Source organism: Nylanderia fulva, unplaced genomic scaffold (assembly GCF_048542155.1).
Source record: "Nylanderia fulva isolate GAGA-0341 unplaced genomic scaffold, ASM4854215v1 Scaffold13, whole genome shotgun sequence".
NCBI classification, from domain to species: Eukaryota; Metazoa; Arthropoda; class Insecta; order Hymenoptera; family Formicidae; genus Nylanderia; species Nylanderia fulva.
In genome coordinates this window covers 1,948,777-1,968,087 of record NW_028189518.1, presented here as the reverse complement: position 1 = coordinate 1,968,087, position 19,311 = coordinate 1,948,777, and the positions used below count along the sequence as shown (strand labels likewise).

General features: G+C 39.4%; 1 protein-coding gene across 1 annotated transcript; it reads left to right on the top strand.

Moving 5' to 3' along the window:
• The first annotated feature begins 4,723 nt into the window (after positions 1–4,723).
• Positions 4,724–10,409, top strand: dpn (bHLH protein deadpan). The gene is made up of 3 exons (XM_029304844.2): positions 4,724–5,074; positions 5,271–5,363; positions 8,183–10,409. Exons 1-3 carry the CDS (start codon positions 5,006–5,008, stop codon positions 9,398–9,400), a joined length of 1,380 nt encoding a protein of 459 aa, XP_029160677.2. The 5' UTR covers positions 4,724–5,005; the 3' UTR covers positions 9,401–10,409.
• Positions 10,410–19,311: the final 8,902 nt, after the last annotated feature.

Sequence of the window (19,311 nt, the reverse complement as noted above, 5' to 3'; positions counted from 1 at the left end):
GATCCTTCGCCGTAAGCTCGTAAGCGTCGTGCAGGCACGAACTTTTGCGAGCCAAGGCGAAAGACGGCCACTCCGGAAAGGGGTACGCGAGAATGGAACGGCCCTCTCCGAGTCCTCGATGCTTACGCAAGGGGGTAAGATGGGGTTACAACGAATGCGCGAATGTGAGCAGATTGCGAGAAGCTGTGTTGCAATTTTATATAATATTACAATTTTATGATTATTTAAGCTATTATAATAAAATTAAATCGTTCATTTATCAAGATTTATTAAATATATAAATTGTTGATAACAATGTAAAGCGGGGTTGTTAAATATGTTTCAGACAGAAATAGAAATTAAAAAGAAAATAGAATATGAAAATCATTTCTAAAAGTCTTTTGATAATCTTACAAATTAACGATGTATAATATATTTTTTTACGTATCTCATATATAGAAAAATAATCATCACAAAGATATTATTCAGGGTAAATTGAATCGAAAACTTTACCTGAACGAGTCTTCTATTGTAAGATATTTTTTTCTTTACGTGTGTCCAGTACACGACCTGATTCCCAGCGATGGAACCCACTGACCCAATTCGTATCAATAGGATACTTTCGTTTTACGATCGGGATTTTCAACTATTGTGCCAAAGATGTTCGTGTTACTTTCGCTGATGTGGTTGTACCGTATAAAGTTTCAATCATATTTTCTATCTCTCTTTCTCTCTCTTCTTTTTCAGCCCTTTTTTATTCTTGAAATCAATTTTTAGTTAGCGAATAGCTAAAACCATTTAAATACTATTAAAATAACATCAAAAAATAGAATTAAGTAAAAAAATAAAAATTTGTAGAGCTGACGTTTTATTTCCAATTACTTCTATTTATAACAACCTGAAATTGCCATGTTATACTCGAGTTTTGATAAAAAAATTTACTGCGGAAGTATTTTGTCCAAATGTCATTTTTTTGGAAGAAACAAATGGTAGAATGCTATAAATGATGCCGGTTATGCGAGACAGCGCGTTTTTTTATTGAACTCCCACGGAAACGAGTTATATTTTCCTGCATTTACAATGTGTGTTTCCCGAGAACGATAATCCAGATGTCGTCCCATCGACCCCACGCACGCATTTTTTGAGCCGGTTTGCATGCTTTGCCGCCAATAATATAAGGGGTTGGTTCTATATATATCCGTATTATATTTCGTATATATAGTACATATTTTATGTTCTCGGATTTTAATTCCTTACTATTTCGAGAGAACCTGTAATATATTTTTCCCGTGAAATATATAATTGATGCAAAAATTGAACAAATTTTCAAGTTTTAGAAGGAATATTTTTGTAAAATTAGGCGAACCATCTTTGAGAGATTTATTACTACCGGAAATGAAGATTTCGGCATTTAAGAATAACGTTTCCTTCCTGTGAGATCTTATGGCTGCGTGGGTGCAAGCTGCAGGTGCATCCCAAGATGATCGAACCTCAAAAACAGGAGGACCGGGAGGATGGGCGTTCCAAATTTAAACCATGGTGTGCCTTCTTGATTCTTCTCGAGAAGTTTGTGGTCAAGTCGAGTATTCCGGGCTCTCAGCCTCTCGGGGTTAATGAGAAGGTCGCGACATTTGACCGAACGCCTTCCGTTATGACAGCTAGGCTGGAATATTTATGGGAAATTATGGATCATGGGAAAGAGAGAATGGATCTTTCTTGCGAATAAATATAGCGAAGCGTTTACGCAAACTCTGTTTATTCGATATTTATTTGAATCCACATATAATTATTTATTTTGTGAGCGAGGACAAATAAAATTAATATTTCTGGATATATCTGTGAATCATTAATTCATATCTTTTACATTTTATCTCTCTCGATCGATCTTTATAATATTTAATAAAATACTATTTATACATTCATAATATTTAAAAAGATATAAAAAAATTAAATATATAAAGTAAATATAAATAAAAAATATGAATAATAAATGTTTATGAACTGATTACTTTATATTTCTGTTGAGACATATGTAAAGGTTGTACAATATAAAATAATACAAATGACTATACTATATCATAGTTGAGAGATTTAAGGTTGGCATATCTTTTTGTTAAATTTCATGTTATACTTTTAAAAGTCCAAACATAGATGAAAAGAGTGCAGTCTTAAAAATGAAAAAAGATTAAAAACTCTTTGCGTAAAATATCTGATTTTCGGTTCTTTTATAATTCGTTTTGACGTGTCTTTTAATGCTACCAGACTTGTCAGGGACAGAGTTGCAGTTTAGCTGATGGTATGACAAACAAAACCATAAAACATGTAATTCAAAAGGGCTTATTCTTTCTTTCAATATATAACGGAAATTCGACCTCGAATAAAATACAATAAATTTAATATCTTTTGTTACTATAGAATATAGAGAAAACATATGATAATATTAATAGTGATATTCTCTAAATAATATTATATAACAATATTTATTAATTATTATAAATTATTATTAAATTAACATTATTTTTTAATCATAAAACACACATGCATAAGATAATATTTATTTTTATAAAATTAATATTATTTTTTAAATTAAATATTGAAATGATTATTGAAACGTTGACCGCATAATTAATTCGCGATAAGCAAAGTATTATTTTGATTTCCTTGCATGAATTCTCTTATTCAAATGGCAGCTGCTTGGTAATGGATCGTTATCGAATTAATACAAACACTTATTGTTAAATCAAATAGAAAAGGGTTTTTATTTGTATTGTTAAGAACTGTTTATCGAATATCTAGACAGCGAATGCGCAGAGAAGAAAGACCAAGCGGAAATAAGTGAAAAACATCTCGCCTATAGACTGGTCATGTTTATCGAGTAATCTCGTTACGTTTTGCAAGGATCACAATTTTTTAAAATGTTTAATAGTTCAATTTTGTTAAAGAGCTCTGTTGCATCTGCTAACCGCACCTGGTCGTAGACAAATAATACGACCATATAGCTAACTCACATATTTGCGATTATATCTTTATATATCGCGAATGATTGAAATGATTCTTTTATTTGTCATATAATCATCTTATTAAATTATAAATTTTTTATAAATGTTTGCTATTTTTACAATAAATTTTTGCCTGTATAATGGAAAAACCTGGAGTATATTCAAAATTCGTAAAAATTTTAATAATTCCTTTAATATATCAAATAGATTATAATGAATTTTTCAATATCTACGGTTTAATTTTGGTTAATATGTTACAAAATAGTTAATTTTATTTTCGTGTTGTGTGATTGCATCACCGTGAAATATATTTTCAAAGTTTATAGCAATATACATATACATAGTTAGAAACATGAGGAAATAAATCAACTCGAAGGACCTTCACGTATTTTAAATGCTGAAAACTCGGAATGACCTGTGAGGCACGAAACCAAACGCAAAAGTTTTACAATACAATAATTGCGTGTCATAAAAATTTATTACGCTGGTTATTGCTTCCTTGAATGAGCCGTGACAGATTCAACAAAAAGAAACTCGTTGCTTGCAAATCATTTGACGTATATATATATATATCCACATAGCTTCTAAAAATACATTTTTATGAAGGCATCGTTTTTTATAATTTCGTTTCTCCACCCTTTTTGGATAAAAATAGCACGTATTAATTGTCAAAATTATTGTAATTAAAAAATAATTTTATTACGTTTAATATATATAACAGTTTTTATATATTAATATTATATTTTTAGTATATATAAAATTTAATTTAAAATTTTTATACAAATAAAAATTTTTCTCTATATAAAATATAAAGAAAAATATAGATATATACATATGTACATATTGCATATCTCTCATTTTATGTTTTTACATTTTACAAATAGCAACACGCTAGTGTCAATAGTCAGAACATATCACACTGCGCTAGCAGTAGCAACTTTGTACAGGTAAATAACAGTGCATTTTAAAACAATTCCCACGTGAAGGACCTTGCGCTCTCTCGTATGCACCCGTGCATCGGATCGCGTTGCGCGCGCCAGCCACACTTATGACGTGCGCATATGCACGCACATATACACATTGGCACGCAATGTTTGCCCTTCTCTGTCAGATGATACTCTATTGCATGCCTTTGTGCTTTACCGCTTCTATAGTCGATACACGTTATACTCGATCCCTCCTCATCGGCGTTCGCACCCAGACAGCAGCAATTGATTGAATCGCTTCTGAAATATTTCATTTAGCATTAGAATTTTACATGTCATCATTAGAATAGAGATAGAAAAATGTCTATACGTATACGTTTTTGCATCTGTTTGTAAAATAATATGTACATGAGAATTGTAACGCATATGTCATTTTTTACTTTAAAAAGAGAAGTGTAAATTATGTGATAATACAAGAGAGAATTCATTTATGAAGAGTAACAATTACAACGTTAATTATAATATCAATGCAAAATAAATTAAATGTATCGCTTTCGTTAAATGTTGCCGATCGCTCAAATTGCTTTCGATATTATCTTCACAGGATGTAGCCTAAATTTAAGTGACTATGTTGCACGAGGTAGTATATCCTGCAGACGGCGTGAATTCCCACACATCAACAGGTCTCAGGAGGGCCGAGGACTTCCCCACCTTTAGGGTACCCAAGACCCCACTCCGGGGCGCATTTTGCCCCACTCCAATATATACATCGGCATGCGGTCTTCGAAATCGAAAACGTCAAACAGTTTCCCTCAACATCCCAAGCGGGACGTCCATCAGCAACGATGGACTTCCCTAGCTTGGTATAAAGTATTTGAATGTTCGAATGGTGACCAGGCACGTCATCGAGCCTGCATTTCAGTGTTTTTTCAGTGCGATCGTTCAACTTTGACGTTTTGTGCGTTGCAACTGTATGAAACTAATCAATCAAGATAATTATCAAGATTAACAATTAATTGCGGATATAAAGTGTGTTTGCGCTCGAGCAAAAGTCATGCTAGTCAGAAAGCTTGCTTGAGTGGTGGATTACTATACTACAAAATGTTGAACAGCGAGGAGGAATTTGAACCTCAAACGCAGTCAGGGATGACGAAAGCGGAACTGAGAAGGGTAATGAATGGGTTTTATTATCAGATAAGAGATTGATAGTTTCATTGTTGCATAAAAAAATTTATCATGTCGAGAAAGAAAAATTAATTTATTAATATACTGATATATATTTTATTTTTGAAGTTAATATAGTATAATTAGTGAATCTATCATTAATTAATTAGTATTTTGAGAAATGTTAATTCAATTATTTCAGAGCAACAAACCCATTATGGAAAAACGACGGCGTGCTCGAATTAATCAATACCTCGATGAACTGAAGAATTTTATACTCGTTAACGAAAAAGACGTAAGTCATTATTTCATTTCTGATAACTTTTTAATAATAAGAAAACTAAAGTTTTTATCTATTGTCGTTTTATAATAGGAAGTAAAATATAATCGAGGAAAAGGGATAGTTAAATCGGAGTTATTTCGTAGCATTAGATATTAACATTTTTTTTAATCTTTCAATATTTAAACATTAAACACTACATTAGCAATTATATCAGCAACACGTTCAAATGATAACACGAGACTACATACCAATGAGTGTAAGAATGATTTTTGTTTGCACTTGTGAAAGCACGTTGCCGGCGCCGTATTACATGTCGTAAAAAAAAACGTGACTTCTACGAGTTTATCTAGAGATGTAATTCGTTTTACGAGAGATAACACAAAAAAATGTGCTACTTCTGATTGTTCGAAGAACGTTTAGAACATTTCCACATAACATTTACAATATATAATTACTTTTAAATTTTTAATTCATTTTTAAAAATTTTTATTGTCTTAATTACCTTCCCAAATTGTCATGGCCACGTGATCAAGTTTTACAAAATTCCATCTAAGCTATAGATAAAGATTAATTTTTTTTATTATCAAGTATTATACGATAAAATTAAAACACTCGAGATTATATATAAAAGTCAAAGTAAAATTATGCATTCCTGTCGATCTGATATTTAAAAAATGTAATTTTTCTTACGATAATATATATGGAGCTCAGTGCGAGTACATATGCTGAATTAACTGATTATTGTGTGCGATAGCGGAAGTTGTCATAACGGATGTATATTGGATGTATTTGATCAGGTTGTCCACTATGGACCCCTTTTTTTCCCTCGGCATCCTCTGCGACAGGATCTGTTTTAGACCTGAGTGTTGGCCATAACGAGGTATATATGTGTGTCTGTGTGAGAGAAGCGGGGGAGGAAGAAAGAGGATAGGTTTTGTTTTAGTATTTTAGAGATGCCTCCGCGTGGGAACGGATGGGACTCGATCCCCAATAACAGCGTGTATATAATCTGCTCTACAGATTTTACAATGGCATTCGAACCGGTTAAAAGAAGCGACGAAGAAACATTTAAGAGAACGTCCAATTACCGCGCCCACTCAAAATTAATTTACTGAGTTATAACTTCCGGAATCACATTTGTCATTTTTCAATATTGTTGAGTCGATAGCGATTTTTTATATTTCGGAAGTAAGATTTATTTTCGAATATGAAAATTATTGATAAAAAAACAGCTTAAATGTATGATACGTTTAAGTATGATTAAGTAAGTTTAACGCAAATTGAGGTGCAAATAAAGTAAAAAAAAAAAAAAAGGAAAGAAAATTGGATATCGATTAATTAGGAGTTATTTCACTTCTTTTCCGAATCAAAGATTCTGCGTTACGTAATATAGTAAAACATAATGAAATTGATTTCTCAAACCGGCATATAACAAGACAAGACGCTCTCACCATTTTCTCTCTTTACTCTCGTCCAGATGACTTCCGCTACCTGCTCGCTTCGGTGTGTCCGTCCCGTTCGTACGAAACGCCCCCCGCATGTTCGTGGGAACGTCGAAATAATTATTACCAAGAAAAAAAAATCTCATCTCAGGTTGCTGCTTCTCTCTTTGTTGACCGTATCATCTTTAAGGATCCAGCTCCGATCCGCGACGACGGATCGGCGAAAAAAAGGGAAGATGCACAAGGCCTCTGCTTTTTTTTCTTATTCTTAGTCCTTTAACAGGTGCCACTTCTCCGCTTTTAAGCTCGGGTGTCAAATTCTCATAGAAAAATCGATATCTGCGATTTTTTTCTTCTTTTTTTACAATATTTCGTTTTATTACATTCCTATAAAATCAATTATTCTATAAAAATTACAAAAGATTTTTATGATCTACAATGTATAAGCGATTCTTTGCTGACTCCCAAGCCTTATTCTCATTCTTCAAATGATCGCAAATTTACCATAAAAATGTGATCGGGATGATCCGACAGGATAAGATTCGAAGAATAGGACACAATGGACCCTTGAAAAAGGACAACGATACTATACTTATTTATTGAACTAGCTAAAGGGCTGGGAATTTCGACAGTATAAGGTCGATTCGGGAAAGGTCACGTCCATCAGGATATCCGAAAATCTTTGTGGGATATTTTCAAATCGCTTCTCACGATATTAGATTAAATACTGATATAATTAAAAAATTATTTAAAAATAACATAAAAAAATAATTAAATTATTTTATGCAAAGTATTTTTTTATCATCGATGGATTAGTTATACGTTTTGTATGCGGTTGCGAAAAGCAAATATCCCCGAGCAATTCACGCGTGACTTGGATGAAATAGACTAATGATCTATTGCTTGCGGTTTAATAACAAATCTAGGTGAATGTGGTGTGAACTGCCAGCCCTTAGGCTGACTATAAAATAGGTCGCATTAGCTACTATAGTTGCTAGTCTGTTATTACGAGAGCGGTTTACATCAAGTCAATTACGTAGGCGTGTCGCGTCATCGTAGATTTCTTCAATAGAGGATCAATAACCCTCGCTTGACAAGAAGTCAAGTCCCGCAGGCGATGATAGTTACTGTGCTTCGAATAAGAAGAAATCTCATTCTAGCTTTCTCTTATCTATATTGCCTCTTACCATACAGTATCTCCAATTCGCTTCTGTAGATAACGCAGAGCTTGCTTCTGTACCGATGTATGTTATCCTTTCTAACTTTTCGAACGAAGAGTTATTTCTTTCCAAGTATTCGTGTTTCATCAATAAAATAATAACGCAATTTTGTTTTACATTATCAATTATTCATATCGATATTTTTATCAATTTTTTTTCCTTGTTACAGCCAACTAGGCATTCGAAGCTCGAGAAGGCCGATATCCTCGAAATGACGGTAAAGCATATACAAACGATGCAACGACAGCATTTGAGCGTAGCCGTCTCCAACGATCCGGTGGTGTTAACGAAATTCCGCTCCGGATTTTCCGAATGTGCCACCGAAGTATCGCGATACGTCAGTCGTCTGGAGAACGTCGACCCCGCCGTAAAGCAACGATTGGTATCACACTTGAACAGCTGCGTGGGTCATCTCCAGCAAATGGCTCCATTCTACAGTCACTACGTACCCTACATGCCGGAGCGCCTCTATCCGGAGGTAAAGGTCGGTTTTCAGAGCGATTTCCAGAATGGAGACGAGAATAACAACGGCAGCGCGAGAATACAGATACCGAATGGAGTGCAACTGATCCCGAGTCGATTGCCGAACGGCGAATTAGCACTCTTGGTGCCGCAATCCGCCGGTATCTCTGCCAATTTTCCTTTCTTTCCCCCGGCCACGGATTCATCCGCGAAAAGCGGTCAATCCTCGGCATTCACCGCGGTTCACAGATCGCATAGTCCATTGTTGAGTCCGTCGACCTCTACATCGAGCTACGGTGACGAGGGTCATCATTCGGAACATCCACAGGCATCGTCACCTAATCATCATCAGCCGCAACGTCGATTCAAGTTACCGGAACAGAGTCCTGCGTCCTCTTCGAAGAGCTTCTCGTCCTCTCCGGAGACCCAAAAGCCGCAAATTAGCTCAACTAGCGACCGAAAGTCTCCGGCAACATTCCTGGAACCCAAGATCGTGGACGAGAAAATGGCAACGAAAAAAGACGTAGCCGAAGATTTGGAGAGTGTTAATTATATTATAAATAGTTCTATAGCGCACGGTTTGCGACAACCACTTTCTGTAATTACAGACAAAACTTACAATCGCGCAACTTCGAATGGCTCGTTGCTCAAGAGAGACGGTCTCAAGAGACGTCATTCCGACGGGCTTTTGGCGATCTCGGATAAGAGACCGAGATATCAGGAACCTACTAGTTCGATCTCCTCGATGAATAATGCCGTCGCGCATAAGAGCACAAATGAACAGTCCGCTGCGATTTCGGCCGAAGATTTGCCGCAAAGTCAGAATTGCCAAGCTCCACGAAATTCTAATTCAGATTCCGATAAGTTCGCAATGGGTCCGGCAGATCCGTTCGGTGCTAATAGCGATATGTGGAGACCTTGGTAATTATTATTGTCGAAAATGAAAGATTGAAAGTATTTAAAAATTAAACAAAATTGAAATTCAAAAATATTCAGTACAAAGAAGCACAAATGATGAGAGAGTAGATCTTTTTAATACCTCAATCCCTATATTTTTTTTTTAAGTCTCGAAGCACAATTTACTAAGCGACAGTTTGCCATAAATATAAATTATACCATTTTACATATTTTGTCATTTCCTAACAATTTACACAAATATAATAAATGGCAGGATTGTTGCGTGATATTGTATTGCGTATTTATTTTTTATTAGTTCTATATTTTATAAATATTACGTTAGAAATATTAGTTTAGCTTATGTTAAGAATAAGTGTAAGGGTAAATAAGCTCATTACCGATAATTACACGGTTTTGTGCCAAAGCCTGAAATTATTTTTTTCGAGCAAGATTATTAATGCACTCTTTGTTGCATTGTTATGTCGAATCCTCGCCTTCTCATAAAGACTCATAAGCTTTAAATAGGTTAAACGAGACTTTTTATTAAGATCACAAAACACATAATATGTGAATAGAGTTCTGTAAATATATATCTATATTTTTATTTAATTAATTAAATTCTGTATTTTAATTATAAATTATATTTTTATTATAAAAATGAAACAAAATATTACATAAGTGATTATTTTTCAATGATCTTCAATTCAACGGTGGTCAGTATTGCCAATTAACACGTTCATTGCCCCACGCGGATTTTGATTAATAAAACTTGTAAAAACTAAACAAAAGATTACATATATAAAATTTGAAATTAACAAACATATCTGTTATCGAATCAATTGTCAATCAATGATATGTTTAATTCTCTAAATATCGTTAGTTACATTTTATTCGTATATTAATGCGATGTGTCAGCATCATAGCTTGAACATCGATGACATGCACCGTCATGGCATTTAACGTGTTAAAATAGTATGTATGTATTACGAGTTTGTGATAAAAAATGTAACATTGAAATATACGATCTTTGTGAAAGACGCGATGTTTGTTACTTATTTCTGATTGATTTTATATGTATATCCATCGACGAAATAAAAAAAATAAATTTGCGGAATGCAAACCAATCTCGTGAGTGTTACAATTCTATCTCGCAAAAAAAGCTGACTCTCACATATATTCTACCAATATATTCCACGACCTCGTAAAAGCACGGAAATTTTCCTCTCTGAGAGAGCCATCGGAGGCGCTTTACCCTTTTAAGGAGCGTTAAACGCGCTCCGATTCATAAACTGGAACTTATTCTTTCCTTTTTTGCCGATAAAGGAGCAAAAAGCTGTGGAGAATGAGAATTTCAACCACCTGTTACACCGCAAAACCACCCGCGTTTTCATCGACTGAATGCTTAAACTGATTTATCGACAGAAATCGCGAACTTTGTTAAGTTCTCTTAATCTTATTCTCAGAACGTATTCTTGCGTATTCTTAACTAAAAAAATATTAATTTCTAATATGTATGGAGATAATTAAATATTTTAGTCGTAGTTAACATAACAAGAATACATAACAAAAATCAGGAAAAAATTTACGAGACATTTAACAAATTATTGTTTAATATTCGTTTTTACTTAGCTGACTTAAATAATCATAAATATGTAATTGTCGTTATGACGTTGCATTTATTTATAACTAGTTTTAATATTGAAATCCTATACAAGTTCTAGCTCTGATACTGAGATGGCAGCATTGTATATTTGAGATTACAATTTTTTATTCACAGATACAATTGTCAAAAAATGTTTGTAAAATTAAGACACAAAAATATATAAATATATTATTCACATTGCAAAAATATATCTGATACAAAAAAACCGACTTTTTTAAAACATAAAATAAACCAATTAAGATACTAGTTCAAGAAAGACTTAAACTATAGGAAAAAATTAACTCGTAATATATTCTATTTGTATCAATAGATACATAAATCTCTTTGGCATTGATATTAATATGTATATTAATATACATATATTAGCATAAAAATTAATATTTAAAATTGTAATTTAAAACCAAGTGATACTTTGTCGAACTTTGGTACTAATGGAATAAAGACGATGGTATTTTAATGAAAAATATGATATTCCTTGTAAGGAAAAATAGAATCAAGCCACCGGAAAGCAGCGAAGAGTGTACCGCGCCCGCGCTTTCTTTCTTCGATCCTTGACGGTGCCGTTCTACTGGCGCGAGGCATCGAAGTCGCCGATTCGTCCGCTCAAATTTGAGTTTAATATCACATTCTATTCGCTTCCCTTTTCGATATTCATGTACACAATGGGCTTCGCGACGCCGGTATATATAAATCTCGACTGTGTGTGAATAACTCCCGTATACGCTATATCACGAGTATAAATAATTACTGCGGCGTACAGCAATTACTATAAGTTATGGCGCAGCCGTTACAATTTGCAATGTCAAGACATAAACACTGCTACCGCTTACATTTGAATACATTAAGGCGATGGGAACCTCTGATTGGCCTGACTGGGGAGTGGTGCGGTCTCTCCTGTATCGGTACGTGAGCTACGATCTGGTTGACGATTTTTATTAGGGAAACGATCATCCCGCGGATCTCTCTTCGGCAATCACTGCCGCCGCTATTGCCGTACGTTGCAATCGCGCTGCCGCTTGATGGATCACCATTCTCTCATTCCCGCTCGCGAGTGCTCTCGCTAAAGTGGACTCGCGATTTTCCATTGATCCTGAGATATTTACGAGACGACACGGTCGAGATAATTTCCTTCTTCAATTGTTTTATGGCAATCCGTGAATCTTGTCCGCTAATCCATGGATCGCTCGCTCGATCCCAGCACTCGATACACGCTTCGCGTTTTCCTTAATTCGGACGTTTGTCGCGAGAAGAATAATTGCGCGTTCGATGATGGATAACGAATGATCTTGCAACGAATGGCAATCCAATTAAAATAGCAAAGCAGAGTATGTTAATTATTGTCGAGAGGACTCACGATATTTACGCGTAATATAGAGACAAGATATTTAAAATAAGATTGAATATTCCACTCGATGTATAAGTAAGCGAATGTTGATACAGAGAGAAATTAGAGAGGATGCCATAAATTATCGTCGCTCCGGCAGATGACATAAATGTACGACATGCAGTGTTAAGAAACAATAAATCACAGAGAGCAACCGCGATGGCAATGAAAGAGAGAGAGAGAGAGAAAGAGTCGCTTGCGATCACAGTTCTATTTTCCCCATTACTAGAATCAAGTTGGAATCGGTCGTTCCCGTACCAGCTAGTCGACCGATCTTGTCGGCCGACTCATCGATCGGGCGAAAAAACGATCGTCGAAAGCCAACCGGGCTGTTTCCGTTGCGGTATGCGACCAGACGCGAGTGCCTCCGGGCGGCGGATATAGCAATCGCCGAGTGTTTTTCGCGTAGTTGTATTTCGATGGGCATCCGATCGCGAAAGAGAGAGGCACGGCGTCAGGTGCCGGCGCGCGAAGGGCGGAGGCCGAAAGAGGAGGATGAGGAGGAGTAGGTTCCGTCCGCGCGCGTATGTGCGGCCGCCAGGCCATTTGCCTCTGCGGTCTCTTGATTCCTAGCGACTAAATTTTCATCTGTACTCATTCAAGTTTTAATGTGTTTTTGCGGCATCAGTCATTCAAACTTAATCAACAACCGGTTACACGTCGGCGCGCGAGCGCGACCACACAGGTTCGCGCGCCCGTCGTCGGTGTACGCGCATACGGGGCGTCCGGGTGGTGCGGCCCCGTCTGTGTACGTGTGTGGGCGCGACGGAATATTGGTCGGGCGCACTGTGACGAGAGCGTATTAATTATAACTCTGGTCAGAGGAACGTCAAGAGATGCTTTCGCAGATACCTACGATAAATTGTCGGTTTACCAGCAAATCTCATTTCCAAACCCCGCCATTTTTCCGCTCGTTTATCCATGCCCAACGGGAGAGAGTATCCGCGCCACGGCGCGCCTGGCCAACGTCGCGGTATTCCCTTCTTTTCGCGTTTATATACACCGTATGTGTGTATATATATATATATATATGCATGTACATATCCGGCCGCGGTGCGCGACTGTCGCATGCACAAGAGTGTGCGATGACAGCGGAAGGGAGAGCGTTTTTACCCAATAAAGTTGGTGAGCGTAATAGGAATGTCGGCATTAACGAGTTCATTCGGAGCTTATCGGGCATTGTCGGGCTGCGACGTGTCACGATAAGGATTTATTCATTTTCAAATCCATAGAATATCTTCCCCGTGTTTTTCATACGTTTGTTTTAATCGTCCCCACTGCAAGAAATTACTGTAATAATTTCCAAATAAATGTATAAAACTTGATTTATTAAAACTTATGCGTACAAATATATTTGATCTTACAATTAGAAAAATCTTGCGACGCGCGTGTAATTTCGTTCACGATTGCCTTGTAGCGACGTTTCATTTTTCACCGCATCGTAAACTTACTTATTTAATTAATCGCAGCATATACGATTATATCGTGGTGGCGGAAGGAAAAACGGAAGATAAAATTAAATCGCGCATCTAATTGGCCAATTTCCAAACATTCTTTGCACAAGCCTCGGTTACAAAGTTTTTATACGGTACACGATACCGAATTAGCTAAGCGTAGCGGAGAAGTGTCGGTGCAAGTAGTCGGAGAGACATTTATTTGGCTGTCTCTGAAGCGGTCGTGAGTTCCGCCAGTGTGGTATACTGATGCGCGAGAGCGAGTAGGAGAGATACCGTCCCTAGCGAGAAGCTGGTATATCCGATAGAGAAGGGTAGCAGAGCGCGGGGTAGTAGCAACCTTTAGGACGACGGGACAGAGAGAGGTCGGGAGATTGCCTGGCAAAAGAGAGAGAGAGAGAAGCTGTAGGGGAGAGATACACACAGAGAAAGAAAGGAAGATAAAGAGACTCGTTTACCACAAAACTCGAAAGAGGAACGAGGATGAGGGAAAGGTGTTGAAGCGTGACCAAGAGGAAGGAGGAGGAAGGAGGAGGAAGGGAAAGGAAAACAGAGTGGGAACGTAAAGCGTGCGTATATACGTGGGCGTACGTATGTGTGCGAGCCGGCGTGGATGCCACGAACGAGAGAGAGAGTGGGAACCCCGGTGCGGAAGAAGGACAGGTGCGAGAGGTCCGGAGAAGCGAGCATGTTTTATTAAGTGCGTCGCGCGTGGAAAAAGCGCGAGGCAATTTTCAGGTGCTAAAGCGGACGCTGATAACGCGAGACCGCGTTTGAAACAGTCTGTTACACTTTTCAAGTCATTATACCGGTTGCGCGAGCGCGCACTTAGCTCGTGTGGTTGATTGCGAACTACCACTTGGAGGAGCCGAAGATGGAAAATCGGGGTGCGTTTCCCCCGCACCGCCCTCCGTAACTTGTTGCACATGTGAATTTCCATTGTATATATTTTACGATACATTTTGCAATAATATACGCTCACCGGACACAATATTACGTCAATAAGTGAGGACCGATATGTAAATAGGATTTACACGCATTTGAAAACAAAAATGTATCTGAAATATTCATTTCATCAAAAGTTTAGATTTGTTTGTGCGTAAATCAAAACATTATCCAAAATATTTATATATAAATTGTATAACGATTTTCGTTGGCCAAGTATACTATACATATATATTTATCGAAAGCACGAGCGCGCGAATAATGCGAATAAGAGAAATGATATGTAACGAAAGAATAAACATGTTTTCTTCGACAAATCGAATGCGAATAACATTTCTGGGCGCTTCGATTCTTAATGCGTGCGTGGGTCGCGACTATTCTCGGGGGTACGATGACATAGGCGGTATAGAGGAAAAGGATTATATACATCGTTAACGCGCGCTGATACGGCGGAAGGCAAGCCATCTATTATTTCAGCCGTCAATGAGATGTGTCAGCGTTGACGGATGTACGTCACCCGCGGTGTTCGTCTGGCAGACGCGGCCGACTATCCCGCGAGGGAAAAAAATCCCGGAAAAGTGGAGGAGAGGCGTCGACAAAGTGAGAATTAATATTCAATCGCATTAACGAATCGTCGCTGGCGACGCCATCGTTATACCAACGGCGTACACACATCGGGGAACAAGGGGGATTCTGACGTGGCGGATGGGAGCGTCATGCGGGGAACAAACGGAGAGAGGAAACTAAGAGAGAGAGAGAGAGATTGGGAATGAGGCGAGGGGGTGCTACTGGAACAACTACCCCCCGCGTCGTTTCATCTCGCTCCGAGTGCGACGCCAAATGAAAATACCGAAGGACAATGGAAATACTAATGATTGATTGGATACGAAAAAGAATTATAATTGAAAAAAACGCGGAGCGCCAGCCAAAAAAAAAGCGGTGGCGGCGCGAGGGTGGGACGGGTGTGAGGGGGATGGGGGAGAACGGGAGAGAGGAGGAGGGAAGGCGATCGGAGGGAAAGAGAAGGCGCGCGCGAACTATTGGGAATAATATATCAATACCCATCGAACCCACGCATACGAATGCGACGGTTCGGCGAGGGTGCCTGCTCGGGGGTAAGGGGCGCCGGGGTTCGCTCGATCGGCGGGGGCGGGCACGAAGGGGTACGAGGGCGTTCGGAAAGAGTAAAAAATATTACACCCTCACATACCCTGGCGCCGCGTCGCGGATGAAACGGGCACTGACCAATACCAATAACGGGCGGCACAAAAGAATGGCCGGTCGGTGTGCGAAAAACAGACAGAAACCCACACAGTGCGACCTATCCTGCTGCTTCGGCGGCATTATAGCTTTTCACGTACCTGGTGGCTCTCCTCGATACAACAGCGCGACCGGGCCGGTTCGTTTGAAGGAAATTTCGACGCGGTCATGCGGCGCCTCGAACGGCCGCGAGGAAGTCCCGTGGAAAAATTTACCCTTGTAGCGCCGCGGCTTTTTTTGGCGGGTTAAGTGCAGCCCTAGGGCTGCTCTTTTCTCTCAATTTTACTTTCGGATTCAGTCGCGACAAGGAGCCGTGGTCTCGGACGATCGTTGAGAAAGCTCGTTGCCGCATCGTCTAAATCGGCAATATCATTTTACTCGTGGCACGTGAACTTATATATTATTTACAGGAATTAGCCAAGAATCCAATACATTAATTTAATCAACCGTAACTGATTCTGGATATAAAGTATTCTAAAATTGGTTGACCGACATACTGCGATGTATTCTTCAAACATATATCAAGCTTCCTTTTCGCGAGATAATATATACGAGTAGTATATCCTACTGATAAATTCTCAATTATATATTTCTATACATTACTCCAAGCAAAGTATAATGATTGGAGTCGAAACGCTACAAGACTCCTGACGCTCTACAACGTCGAGGCGTTCTCCATCGCGCTGCGGTGACGGGTGACACCGATCACCAGTCCACGCAGCTGTCTTGTTCGCTGACTTGTTCCGGGCAACCCTGTAGATGCCACGGGCACACGGGATGGGTGGGTACGAAGCGCGCGTTTAGCATTTGAAAAAAGCGCTGGCCGGGCGCGACCAACTCTCGCCCGAATCTCCCGTATACCCGCACAAACAAAAGGCTACATTTAGCATTAAAAAAGCACGCAGACCAGCGCGAGCAGGGTGAGGAGAGTTGGTCGGGAAAGGGACATAGGGATGGAAAACGTGCAGACTTGATGCCGGTTTACTCTCATCTCCGCGGCCGGACGTGCAGCTCCACTTCCACGCGATACGCGCGATGCAAGGTCTGCGCGTTTCGGTTCCGAGAGAAAAGCGAGAACGGATAGAGCGCGGAAGAGGGTGAAAGAGGAACAAGAGAGGTCGGTCGCGTACCAGGCCGGTGGTGCGAGGGCTTTGGGATCGGGACAGAAGTGGTTGATGCATTGGGACAAACACATTTGGCATTAAAACAGCTCTCCGACACTACGTAGTCTGCAGGAGCAACGGTCCCACCGGCAACGATGCTGCCGGTAGAGCGATCGTGTTGCTGAACGTTGCTGAGCGCGCGCGCGTTATGCGTTGCGTCCTCTCTCTCTCTCTCTCTCTCTTCCCCTGCTCCTCTTTCCTGTGGTCCATCGCTATCTCGCTTCCTGTTCCAACGGATCTCCCTGTCGAAAGACAAAGGACACCGATGGGTGCTTCTCTTTCTGTCACCTTCCGCGAGATGCGCGCGAAACGTTGTACGAGGAGTAACACACGTCCGTGGTAGTTGCGCGTGTGTGCTTGTACCTATCAATCGTGTTCGGGGGCTGCATTTTTTCTCGTCCACCACGAGCGGGCCTCCGCGCCGGAACGTGAGGCGGAATGAAAATAGAAGTGCAGTAACGTCGATGAAAAAAAAAAAAAAAAAAAAAAAAAAAAAAAAAAAAAAAAATGATCGGAGCCCCGGGCCGTGCGACGGCATTTCGACGACGACCGCGGCGGAGGATGCACCCCCGATACCGCCGATGCCGATTTTGAACAGGATCGTCGATTTCTTCTTACGCGAAGACGGCTGCGGACACCCTACACACACACACATATATATATGCGCGCGCGCGCAGCAATTAAAGAGACCATTTTTTCGTCAAATTCTATATTTACCTGTTCGCAAAATCTTTGACAATCGGAAAAAAGCAAGAAAATTTGAATGCGAAATATCCTCGGTATATCGTGTATCGACCAATTACCGATCGTAATATTGCGTTACATTGTAATAATATGGAATGCGTAATAATGATTACATCTATTGGGATAACTTTACATAATGCGATACTAAACTTTGTACATTATAATGGATGAAAATATTTAACTCATTTCATTTGCGATATATTATAACGCGCGCATAAATCACGCGTAATATATCCCGTATGCACATTATGTCGCTATATTATATGAATTTGCGCGTTGATTTACCCGAAACGAAAACGAAACGATCGCGCGAACGCCGAACCTATATATTTTCGATCGTATAATCAAGAGTTTCATCTTTCAAATCTCGCTCGCACCTCGTCGAGCTTCGATTATATTACGCGTAATTAGTATAACTTTAGAAGCGTCAGGCGATAAAGCATTATCGGGAGAGCAAGAGAAGAAGGAAGAAGAAGAAGAAGAAGAAGGGAGCCCGTCCTGCCTCCTTCGGATAATTAAAAATAATCCCCGCGGCCCTTTACTCCTTTTTCGCGGCTCATTAAATCGACCATAAATTATGCATCGAAAATTACGGGCAGGGCCACCGAATATCGGTACGAAGCGCGGACCCCCGACCGGCATAATAAGCAATTTGTAATCAAGAGGCGTCGTACGGGTGTTATAGTTAGTAAGAAATCCAATGGAGGTCCCTCTCCACCCCCTTGTCCCGTCCCGTCCGCGGACTGTCAGACGCGTAAAAAGAATTGCAAATTGCGAATTAGCATTATGTCCCGTCTGCTCAAATCGTTATTATCCCGGACGCGCCGCACCGCCCCCGGGGATGCGCTTTGTCGTGATACTCGGAGCAAATCGGATTCACGTCGCTTCGAGAGAGAAAGAGGCGTCCGGTTAATACGGGCGCCACAGCGCAGGTACGGACGAAAATTAAATATCGCGCGTATCTGCGGTGCGTTCGCCCGTGCCTCGCGAAAAATAGCCGGTAAACCAGCAAGAAACCGCACGCGGTTCGCCGCGGGTGCCTCGTATCGACCGCACGAAGAATCTCTCCGCGTTCAAGCGCGATCGATCCGATTTTCCCCCCGATCTTCTAAGTAATTTTTCGCGCGCGATTAAAATTATTTCACGGTATATCGAGAACCGTTCGATTAAACTCGAGCGCGAGAATAATATATTTTGTTATTCTCCTATGAAAACGAGTGATTTCAAAGATTTAGTTATTAGTTTAAGTAGTAACCGCACTCTTCTTCTACAGGGGAATATAAAAAGATCAGATTTCTCTTTCTCGCATATAATATTCGTGTAATT

Bases quoted from the DNA above. Each gene is read 5' to 3' on its own strand.
- dpn (XM_029304844.2), top strand. From the start codon at position 5,006: ATGTTGAACAGCGAGGAGGAATTTGAACCTCAAACGCAGTCAGGGATG. The intron at 5,075-5,270 runs GTAATGAATGGG...CAATTATTTCAG, and splicing joins CGAAAGCGGAACTGAGAAGG to AGCAACAAACCCATTATGGA. The intron at 5,364-8,182 runs GTAAGTCATTAT...TCCTTGTTACAG, and splicing joins TACTCGTTAACGAAAAAGAC to CCAACTAGGCATTCGAAGCT.